Raw genomic sequence first — 12,084 nt, 5'->3', positions numbered from 1 at the left:
ATGTCTCAGTCTGATACTCAGCTCTGCTCTGCCTTTGTGGTAGCCATAAGCAATACCTGGAACAAGGTGGCTGTGTTCCAATGAAACTTTATTTATGGGCACTGAAGTGTGAATTTCACAATTTCCATGTCTGAACTAGTGTTCTTCTTTTGTGTTTTCTCCTAACCACTGGGGTCATGGTTTGCATAGTATTGCATAGAGACCAGCAGGGACAGAGGAGCTGGGGTGACACCAGGATGCCCCCACACCTACATGTGAAATCTTGGGTGCTCCTACAGGTGCTTAGAGGCTGAAGAGGTAGCTTTTCCAAAGAACACCCAGTGGAAGATTCTGAGTGTGTCTCCAGAAGATAAAACCCTATCAGTTCAAGGCAAATTCTGACATCAGGCCCCCATAGGTTGGACAGAATGGCTGGTGACGTAAGTGCATAATGAACGTAGACCTTCAGGACTGGGTGGTTATGCCAGTCATAGGAGTCACACGTGTGAACGTGGTGTTAACTGTGAGGTGCCATCTCCTTTACCACCACTGTGCTTGTTGTGGCTTCATGGTATGGAGGTTCAGCGGCCGCACGCCAGGCAGCTACGTTCATACCCTCCTGGCTGCCTGGGAGCCAAGGTGCACAGCATTCCCGTGCCCTGGTTCTGGGGCAAGTCCATGGAGGTGGGTCCAAGGGCGAAACCGTCCAGCCCCCATTCAGCCCCAGCAGCTGGGAGGCCATGACACCTCTGTGATCCTGCAGCTAACTCAGTTTCTTTACCTCTGAAGGAAGGCGCTCTGATATACTTTTTGTCTCTGAAGCTCTGGGGAGGATTGGTTTTGGAAATGTTGGAGAAGTTATGTTTACATACTTTGTTTCATCACACAGGGTTGGTTTTGTGATTGTTTAACGTCAAGCCCTAGATAGAAAAAGCAGGTGCCTCCCAAGATGATTAAAATGGGAGAATGAAATCCTGGAACAGAAAAGGGATCATGTTGAAAAAAGGACTCTAGCTTCTGAGCTGGGCACGTTCCAGCCGGAAGGCTGAAGGGCATGTTTCAACAGGGAGGGTGCAGCTGCCTGCGGCTCATCCTCCGGAAGAGAGCCCCTGGCAGGCCCTATTGGACACACACCTGCCACGGGCCAGGTCCTCTCCTGAAGTCCCTGCCCTCAATCCTCACAGCCACCTGAGAGCTCCTCCCATGTAACGGTCAAGGGAACGGTGGCCCAAAGTAGAGCGTGATCAGGAAGCACAGGCCTGACCCACCTCTGACACGGCAGGGACCTAGAGACGTGCCCGGCTGCCCCCACTGGTGGCTCGGTGGGCAGGGGTGGGAGGGAGGGTCTGGGTTCTTCCACCTGCCAATTCCATGTCAGCAAGTTCTTACACACACTACGTTAGTCTGGGAAGCTGGGACGAGCAGGAAGAACATAAAATCAGTTTTAAAAAGACATTGGTAGAGCATCAGCCCCCTGGGAAGTTCTTGCTCCAGGTGGAACAGGCGTCTGAGGGGGAGGGAAGGAAGAAAGGTGGCACTGCATCCGCAGTCCACTCAACTTGAGAGAGGCTGTCCTGGCAGCCATCCCGGCGGGGTTCTGAGCACAGAACTCCAAAGGGCAGCCGTCCCAACATGCCTGCCAGCAGACATTGCCACTGTGCCGGGTATTCAGCGCTGTTAAGGGGTTTCCATTGTCAGGAATGCTCAGCACCCACGATCCACTGTGATGCAAACACCAGCTTTAGAATTGCTGAAGTCAGGCGACCATGTGTTTCATGTTTCATTGGTAACTTGTGTATAAATTCAAAGCAAACATTTTCAGGGATGTGTTTGTGAACAGCCTGGAACACTCCTGGAGATACAGCTGAGATTAAGGTATACCAAATGCACCTCCCACCCTGGAGCCACAGAGATGGAGCCCCAAAGTTCTGCTCCATCCCCACCCTGTGGGGCTTGGTCTCCCCAGGAGGCCTCTGAGAACAAGCTCCAGCTCAGGATGCACAACCTGGAGGCTGTGAAGCTCAGTCCCTCCAGGTGCATTACAGGACACCTGTCCGGGGGGCGGGAGTACCTGGATAGAGGTGGTAACCCGTGCCAAGGTGTGTGCTGTGGTTGCGGTGGGGGGGGAGTGGTTGGAAAGACTGTGAGTTGGGGTACCAGGCCCTAGGGGGTATCAGGATGTGCAGGTTATGCTGCATATCCAATGACCCCCCACATCTCAGTGGTCAGCACAGTGATGACCTGCTCTTGCCATGTGCCCATCATGGTGATCACATCAGTTTTACTCTGGGGTCCAGGCTTGTGGAACAGCCTCTCTGGGGTGTTATCCAACTTGTGGCAGAGGGAAAGGTAGTGTGTTGGAGCACATGCTGGCTCACAAAGCCTCTGTCAGAACCCGTATCTGCCGCTGCCACCATATTTGTCACACGGCCATGCCTGATGCCCATGCACAGGGACGTGCCATCTTCCCCAGGGAGGCCAGGAGTCTGTGAACAACAGCCCACCATAGAAGGGTTGCTCTGTTTTGTGTCTACTCAGTACTTTCTGGGATGTAGGCAAGTGTTTTCTCTGCCCAGCATCGTGGAGAACAAGTGTTCCCCAGAGGGATCTTTTCCCCACAAATGAAGCGTGATTTTAGAGCCCAAATGTATTTGTGCTGAACATTTGCCCAAACATTTCCCTGCCTCTCTCTTCTAAAGATCTTGTAGACATTTCATGATGTAACTCAACTCCATGAATGCACTGGGGCGGACCACATGGTGCACAGGCCAGAGGCAGACCCCAGTTTTGGAGACACACAACCAGAGGGCAACTTCGTGCTAAGTGAGCAGTCCTGAGCTTGAGAAAGAAGGCTCACCTGGGTTAGGAAGGCCAAGGAGTATCTGGAGAAGGTGTGAGGTGAGCTGTAAAGGCCCAGGGGTCAGAGCCTGCAGAGCACTGGTCCAGGAGAGAAGCCCCAGCCCTCAGGTGGCAGACGTAGCCACCTGGGCCCAGGAAGGGCCCAGAAGTGGTGGCCAGGGTCACCAGTAGGGCCAGGCGGAGGGTTAGCTGGAGATGCTGACCCATATGGAAGTATACAGACCAGGTGTAGACAAGCTGGATGTAGACCGGCTGGCACATCAGCCCAGCAGAGGGGGCTAGGCTTTCTGGACAGGATTTCTTTGATTCAAAGGTAGTTCCTGGGTCTGTGCACACAGGAAACCAGAGATAGTCATCGGCACCCTTCAGGAAGGAGGCCCTTATTAACAGGGCCTGAGTGCTGTAACCAGGTCGGTTGCTGAGAGCAAGCCTCCTGGGGAGTGTGGGTTTCACACCCGGTCCCCAGAAGGCTGAGAAGGTAGCTACTGATGGAAAGTGGGGCAGGGAGAGGCCTGATGTGGGTGCCCCTCCTGTCCCAGGGCCCCTGTTTGGAGGGGCTGTAGGAACAGCTCCAGTGTCCCATAGTGGGTGCCTACTGCCACTTGTACATCTGGACCTCTGTTTATAAAATCTGGCAAAGGCCACGGTGGTAAGTGTAAAGGCCACCCTGACATTCTGGGTGGAAGTGCTTGGGTGGGGGCACCCCTCTGTCCCCCACTCTCTGGGGTCCCATCCTAGGCTGCAGCATCTGAGGTATCGCTGGGAGCTGGTCATGGGGCTGCAGGATGAGATGAGCTCCCAGACCAGATTAGGGGTCTTGGTGACCGCAGCCCCCACCCCATCCACCCACCCCAGCCTTGCCTCCCAGAGGATGCCTGCAGCCCTTGTTCTCTTTGATCCAGCGTCAGTGCCCTGTCAGTTTTCAGAATGAGACGGCGTGACTGGGTGCCAGAGGAGCCCCCAGCCTGGCCAGTGGCGGGCAGAGAGGACGCTGCTCCTTACTGCAGCTGCTCAGTCTTCTCCTACCCCAACTGAGACCTCACTCCAACTATTCTGCAGTGTTGTCCTCCCACACATGCCCCACCGTCCCCAGGGTGCAGGGGCCCAAATGTAGCGGGATCACCCGCGAGACTGGGTAGTGGGCTCCTCTGATCACTGGCAGTAGTTGTAGGGAAACCATCTCTGGTATGGCTGTGCCGAAGCCTTGGATGTTCCAGCACCTTCTCTCCCTGTTGGGACATGCAGGGGTCAGCCAGCAGCTGACGGCCGTGCAAGGAAGGTGGGGTGAGGGTCTCGGAGCCCAGTTTGTGCACTGCCCACTTGGGGATCTAGCTCTCTAGCAGTCTCTCATCTTGGGGTGCTCTTCCCTAGGAGACAGGGGTGGTCCATGCAGTAAGCCCCTGCAGACCTTCCAGGTGGGTGAAAGGGTCCGGACACCCAGGCCCACCCACCCTACTAGCAGCTGCTCCAACACCTCTGTGGCTCTGCCTTCCATCATCCTTAGAGATGTTGTACTTGAGTGACACTGTGAGCACTGATGGTCAGTCTTTGCCAGGCCAGCCTCAGCCCAGTCCCTCCAGCCTGCTGTTTCCTTGTCCTATTCATCAACTGCTCTTCTCCTTTAGCTCAGCCCTGTCTTTGAAACGAGAAGAAATTACCTTTGCTTTGACATTTAGCATGTTACCTGTCCCCTGGGAGGAAGAAGCAGGCCATCTCTAGCTGATGCGTGTTTTAGAACCAAGCATTCAGGCGTCTTTCCGGTGTCCCTGAGACTGTCCCACCACAGGATGGGCATAGAAGGGCCTGTGGACCCCTAGCCTCTGTCTTCTCATCTCCAGCATGTGCAAGGCCTGGAGGGTTGCAGGGAGGGCCCCTATGCTGAGGCTGGGTCATCTCCTGGGGGCTAGGTGCCAGGAGGAACATGCTTACTCATGGAGGATACAGACATTGTGAGAGACAAGGGTCTAGACTTCAAAAATCACCCTTCTTTCAATAAGGTTTTACCTAAAGTTAGTTGGAAAAATAAATCCTTCATTGAAGAGTAGAGCCCTAAAATGTTTCTCCAGACGTAAAAAATTTCCATTGTTAAAATGCAAAGGCAGTCTTGCAGTTGGCCAAATAATGACACACTGATTCACAGTTCAGCAAAATGGCAATTAAGTGCTTTGTACGAGTACTATTTCACCAATCCACTAATGTACATCTGCAGAGAATTGCATTCTAAGCCACAGTAAGATTCAGGATCAAGTAGATGCGTGAAGATCCCGGTTTTGAAGTCAGCCCAAATCCGTGTGTGTGTGCCTTTGGTTGAATCAGGAAACCTGAATTACATAAGGAGAAGAAATCAGTCCTTAACCATCAACAAAGTGATGACATCTGCCTTTGTCTGCTCTCTTCCCTCCTATTTCTGCTCATCCTGATGGTGTGCCAGATTTGGTGAATGGCTGAGTCACACCTTACAGAGAGCAGGCCCAGGCTGAATGGGCCAGAGGTACCCACAGAGACATTCTCCCTGACCCTGGCTACTCCCTTCTCTTCCTGGGCAACCAAAGGCCAAGGAACTGTTTTAAGGATTTGCCCCTAATATTTCTCTTGGCTCACCACCAATCTACCCTCCAGCACACAACTTCAGATGCTTTCACACACTGGGATTCAACACACATTTTCCTTCACATACACACTTTTCTTCACACAGACACTTTCCCTCACACACACACTTTCTCTGGCACACACACACTCTTCTCACATACACTTTCCCTCACATACTTTCCCTGACACATGCTTTCCCTGACACACTTTCCCTCACATATACTTTCTCACACATGCACACTTTCCCTCACACACTTTCTCTCAAACACACTTTCTCTCGAACACTTTCCGTCACATGCACACTTTCCCTCATATGCACTTTCCCTCACACACTTTCCCTTAGACACACTTTCTCACGCACACTTTCCCTCAAACACACTTTCACATGCGCTTTCCCTCACAAACACTTTCCCTCACATGCAAACTTGCCCTGGCACACACACCCAGCTCTGCACACACCTTTTCCTTCACACATACAAGGGGTAACACATACACATTCATCCCAGGAAACATCAGGAAAGAAAATGTTATACAGAGTAAACATTCAAGATGATTGAACTTTACCCTTTAAGATACCAAGATAATTCTCTTTTTAAGCATTTCTTATGGAAATCTTTCTAAGATATACTATATTCTTACCTATTTTCTTAAGCTAAATTGAATATATTCAGGTAACTTGATTTTGTTGTAATGTGATAATTCTGCCCCTCTGCTCTCTGGGTTGTATATATCTGCCTCCCCCTCTTGTAATTTGTGTCTCTTGAAAAAAACTAAATTCTTAGAGTTGTGTACACGTGGGAATGGTTGACCTGTACCATGCATATGCCACAGTGCTGAGCCTGGAATGGCCCCTCAGGCTCTGCCCACCCCTGGTCCTGCTGTCTGCTTATTCGTCAGACCCTCTCTTCCCAAGAGCAAGAACGGGCACCATCTGCAAAATGATTGGGGAGCTTGTGAGGCAGTGGCCCTGGGTGCAGCATCATGCTCTGCTGTTCCTGGTCATGAAGTACCCAGAGAAGCAGGTGACAGCCAGGAAGGGGCTGTGCAGACAGTTACTTAGGGCACATTACCATAGAAGAGGCTAGAGAATATGTTCCCTCTGGCTCGCCCAAGGCTTCCTCAACTTACTTGACCTGGGAAGTGGCATCTGGGCGCACAGACAGCTTCCGTGGGCAGCTCTTGCCTGGACCAGGATCTGGGTGGAGGGGTGCCCTTCAGGCCAAGTGTTGGAGCCTCACTCAGTCACAAGAGGAATCCAAGGGCAGAGAAGGGCCAGGGAAGCTATGAAATCCTAGAGATTGCCTGTCTCTTCCTCACATTGGGCAGTTTTCAGAAGATGAGTGGGTGAGGTGGAGGCCAGGAGACCCACTGGGAGGCTGCTGACCACAGTAGGACATGAGATTCAGGACCTACCTGCGAGTCTGGAGGAGGAGTCTGTCTGGATTTGGGTATCTGCACAGCAGGAGGACATCTCTCCCGGGGAGGATCCACAGTTTGTATTTCACTTCCTCTGAAATAGGTCATTAAAGACATGTCCTTCTACTTTTGCCAGTTTCTTGTATCACAAGTAAGTGTTTGCTTCAGATCTCTTTGAGGAGCATCCCATTCGGAGCATGATTCTTCCACTGGCTTAAGAACACCATTCTTCTCATAGGCTGGATGGTCACTGGTGGCTCAGGTGTGACTTGTGTTTAGACATCAGACCACCTTGGCATTTTCTAAATAAAAATCAGTATTTATTTATTTATTTATTTATTTATTTATTTATTTATAAATATTGTATTTTATTTGAGAGAGAGAGAATGAGAGAGAGAGCACATGAGAGGGGGGAGGGTCAGAGGGAGAAGCAGACTCCCCGCTGAGCAGGGAGCCCGATGCAGGACTCGACCCTGGGACTCCGGGATCTGACCTGAGCCGAAGGCAGTCGCTTAACCAACTGAGCCACCCAGGTGCCCCAAAATCAGTACTTAGATAATTTCTAATGAGTGAGTGGCCCTGTCTGGTGGGGAGACCCAGGCATATGGAGGGAGGGGAGCAGACAGACATGGGGAAGCCCTTATGGGCATGGGAGCTCCAGAGCATATCTGACCAGTGCCTCACCACACTGACGCAGAGGTGGGAGCTTCCACAGATGGACTCACTGCAGCACGCACCTCCCCGGTTGCTTTGCAGCCTGGCCCCTCCATCAGGACAGATGGCCTGAGTCCTTACCTGCTTCAGGCCCAGGGGAGTCACTGTTTTATTTTCAATTTCTTTAGGAAATTATCTGTATCATGAGCTGTTCAGAGGAGTCTCAGATGTAACCGTTGTTCCTTTAAAAATCGGCTTCACAATTTTAACCTCTTTGACTTTTAACTGTTATTGTAGCCTTGAATTTTTTTCCCAAATGAACCCTGTGTTATTTCCTCAGGAAATGGTACATCTAAAAATGGCATTAAATATCTTTTAAACTAAAAGCATTCTGTCTTTACATAAACTTTTGTTGCGTGAAAACATAAAGAGCAAATCAGGTACCAAAGGATAATGTTTTCATAATGACCAAATGGGTACAATTTTGTGGTTTTGATAAAGGGTGCCCTACTGGTTTTTGTTTAAATTTTTAAAAAATTATCAATACAATTAAAATGTATTTGCTGTAGGTGAAGTTTTCTGAGTATTAAGCTACATGTGGACCAGCTCTGTCCTTGACACAGGGACCTCCCCCATTCCCTGCAGACCCAGGATTGCCAGGGAGGGGGGAACCAGAGAAGGGGAAGGCTCCCTAAGAAATTCCACATGCTCCGTGGATAATCCTAAAATATAGCATTTCAGGTGCACATTTCAGAATTTGTTGGGGTGGAACTTGATTGTGCCTCATGTGACAGCAGCAACCACCTCACTTGCAAAGTGTTATTTAGGGTTCACCTTATAGGCATAGGGGTCAGATCTACTTAATGCAGTCATGGAAACTTCCTCAGTACGCTTCTGCTGTGTGACAATGTGAAGGACCAGGAGATTGCTCCAAGAGGAATCCCCCACCATGCTGAGGATTTGCCAGTACCTTCCTATTCCCCAAAGACAACTCAAATACCCAGATATAAGACAGAGCCCAAAAAGTGGACTCTTACATAGCCAGCCTGTGAAAAGTATCCTCTGCACCTGCCTTTTTTTTTTTAAAGATGATATTTATTTATTTGACAGAGAGAGAGCGAGAGCAGGAACACAAGCAGGGGGAGTGGGAGAGGGAGAAGCAGGCTCCCCGCTGAGCAGGGGGCCCGATGCAGGGCTCGATCCCAGGACACTGGGATCATGACCTGAGCCAAAGGCAGCCGCTTAGCCGACTGAGCCACCCAGGCACCCCTGCACCTGTCTTAATTGATGTTTTAAATTACCTGATCCTCTCTTGCATTTCAGGATCTGGAATCCCTTGACACCTATATCCAGAACACACTGTCTGCCCTCTACCCACCTTTTGAGGCCACGGCAGCCACGGTGCTCTGGCAGCTGTTCAGTGTGGCGGAGAGACTCCATGGTGGGGATGGGCTGCGCTGCCTCACTGACTTCCTCATCCCAGCCAAGAGGGCCCTACAGCATCTGCAGCAGGAAGCCTGTGTGAGTACCTGCCCTGAGGAGCCAAAACCTGTGTGGGACCCTCCTCTGAAGGGACAGAGCCTGTGTGATGATTTTCCCTGCAGAAGGAAACCTGGGAGACCCTCCCCTGCAGATGACACCTTCCTGCCCTTGACTATAGGGAAGAGACAGGCAAAGTGTTACTTGGTACCTGGAAAATATTTAAGCTGAGCACATGGAATTCTAGATCCAGGGAAATACACCAGTGATGGAGGCAAAGGAGAACCTGAAATTAAACCAGTAATTAAAGCAGAAATAATTCAAGTGAGGATTTGTTGTTTTCTTTCTGAAAGGAAGCTATGAGATTAGCCCCAGCCATTTTTCACTGAGTTTAATCATATAAATGGAGAGCTATTCCTAGTCCCCTACAGTTTTGGGGTGCATAGGGTACTGGCTCAGCTCTTTTCCTCTGGCTTCTGGCTCCTTTTTTCCCTAATCCCAAATGAAGAGTGAAATAAGGCTCTGTGTTCCCGAAACAGGCTTCTCAGGCCTCCCAGGGGTACAGCCCACTCTGTCCACCGGTATCCATTCTGGTTCCCCCAGTGAACTTTCACCAGAGTCTTTAAACCCAGCCTAATAAATTTCTTAGGTGCTTAGTTTGTTTCTAGGGATTTCTTTTTCCTGAGTGGTATTCCATTGTATGGAATATACCACAATTTGTTTCCTTATTTATAGATTGATAGGCATTTGGGTTGCTTCTAGTTTTAGAATATTATGTATAAAACTGCTATAAACATTTGCATACAAGGATCTGTGTGGGCTTGTTTTCTTGGGTAAATAGCTAGAACAGCTAGAAGTGTGATTGCTGGGCCACTTCCAAACTCTTTTCCGAGTGGCTGCACCATCGTGCACTCCCATCAGCAGCTTTAGGAGAGCTCCAGTTGCTTGGCATCCTCACCAAAACCTGCTATTGTCAACCTTTTTAATTCTAGCCGTTCTATTACATGTGCAGCGGTGTCGCATCTAATGTCGTGGTGTTAGTTTGCACTTCCGTAATAACTACAGATGTGAGGTATCTTTTCCTGGACTTATTTGCCTTTTATATACCCTCCTTGTGATGTGTCCACTCTAATCTTGTATCCATTCTTTTATTTTTTTTAAAGATTTTATTTATTTATTTGACAGAGAGAGACACAGCGAGAGAGGGAACACAAGCAGGGGGAGTGGGAGAGGGAGAAGCAGGCTTCCTGTGGAGCAGGGAGCCCGATGTGGGGCTCGATCCCAGGACCCCGGGACCATGACCTGAGCCGAAGGCAGACGCTTAACGACTGAGCCACTCAGGCGCCCCTCTTTTATCCATTCTTAAAAAATGCATTTGTTCTTTGGACGTTGAGTTTGATTAAGTTCTTTAGAGATTTTGGATACTAGCCCTTTATCTGATATGTCATTTGCAAATATCTTCTCCCATTCTGTTGGTTGTCTTTTGGTTTTGTTGATTGACATTTTCTTTTTTTTTCCATGAAAATAACTCGATTTATTTTTTTAAATATCCAATCAGATAATTCCAAATATATAAGGTTACAAAAGCAGATTTTTGTCTGTAAGGGTCAGGACTGGGGTAAAGCAAGTAAGGCACATGGCATAAAATTTAAGGAGGGCACTCACTCACAGATTTCTGCAGGGTCTTCTTGTTGAGTTCTAAGAGTTCTTTATATATTTTGGATACAAGGTCTTTATCCTATATATGGTTTGCAAATATTTTCTCCCAATCTGTGGCTTACCTTTTTATTTCCTTTATATTGTTTTAGGAAGAGTCAAGTGTTTAATTTTGATGAAGTTCTCTTTTTTTTTATTTTGTTTTCTATGTCCTAAGGACTTTACTTTTAGGCCTAAGATCCATTTTGAGTTAATTTTTGTATATGGTGTGAGGTAAGCATCAAATTTGTTTGTCTTTCCATATGTCTGTCCACCTGCTCTAGCACCATTTGTTGAAAAGACCGTCTTTCCTCCATTGACCCGCCCAGGCAACTTTGTGGAAAATTGTCAGTACAAGTGTGAATCTCTTCCTAGACTCTGTCTGTTCCATTGATTTATAAGTCTCTCCTTCCTCAAGTACCATGGTTTTGATTACTGAACCTTTATAGTGAGTCCTGAAATCAGCTGGTGTAAGGCCTCCAACTGTTATTCTAATTTCTTTGCATATCTATATAAAATTGAGAATCAGTTTATTTATACAAAGCATCCTAGGAGTTTTGATTAAGATTGCTTTAAAGCCATAGATCAATTTGGAGGAAGAAGGTCTTGGGATATCTTTTTTGTAGGTTATTTTCGAGGCAATCTTGAAACTAATGACAGCCGAGTTGTAGGTATATTGCAGTGAGCTGCTGAACGATGCATGCCTCGATCTTACAAAGTAAGATCTTGAGCTTGAGCTGTGCGCCAGGGTGTGCAGTGCCAGTAGCTGCCTCAGTGCACTGGGCACCCCATACGAGGAGGTGGTCAGGTACCAGCGGCACCCTTCAGACAAGCATCGCTTCATAGTACTCGTGAGGCCTTCTGGCGTTGGAGTAAATGAACTGAGAAGACAATTTATGGAACTTAATCCTAACCGTTTCCAAAGTGCTGTGCCACATACTACTAGTTCCAAAAAGAGTTATGAAATGCAACGGACATGAGTATCACTATGTGTCAAAGGAAATATTTGAAATCTTCATGAATATCACAGGATGCTCGAGTATGGTGGATGCTGTTCAAACAGTCCTTAATGAAGGAAAGATCTGTGTCATGGACTTAGAGCCTCAGGGTATTCACGTAGCTCAAACCCACAAACTGAAGCCCTATGTCATATTTATAAAGCCATCTAACATGAGTTGTAGGAAGCAGTCTTAGAAAAATGCCAAGATCATTACAGGCTACTTGGTGGACCTGAAGTTCAAGGATGAAGATCTACAAGAGCTCAAAAAACTGAAGACACAGTTTGGCTAGTTTTTTGATCATGTGATTGTGAATGGCACTTGCAAGACGCATGTGCCCAATTGTCTACAGTTGAGAAGGCTCAGGAGGAGCCTCAGCGGGTACCAGCAACATGGGTTTCCTCAGATACTGAGT

General features: G+C 48.5%; 1 protein-coding gene across 1 annotated transcript in view; it reads left to right on the top strand.

The window, feature by feature from the left end:
• Window positions 1–12,084, top strand: part of PLEKHG4B (pleckstrin homology and RhoGEF domain containing G4B) — an 85,804-nt gene that overhangs the window by 20,015 nt on the left and 53,705 nt on the right. The window contains exon 2 of the mRNA XM_088023197.1: window positions 8,821–9,018. Coding sequence (XP_087879323.1) covers window positions 8,821–9,018 — 198 coding nt within the window. The remainder of the gene's footprint in view (window positions 1–8,820; window positions 9,019–12,084) is intronic.

Source organism: Eumetopias jubatus, unplaced genomic scaffold (assembly GCF_037043125.1).
Source record: "Eumetopias jubatus isolate StellerSeaLion01/CBP00866 unplaced genomic scaffold, mEumJub1_p1.0 scaffold_5, whole genome shotgun sequence".
In the NCBI taxonomy this organism is placed as follows: domain Eukaryota; kingdom Metazoa; phylum Chordata; class Mammalia; order Carnivora; family Otariidae; genus Eumetopias; species Eumetopias jubatus.
Note: the sequence above shows the minus strand (reverse complement) of the source record. Positions and strands in the feature narration are given on the sequence as shown.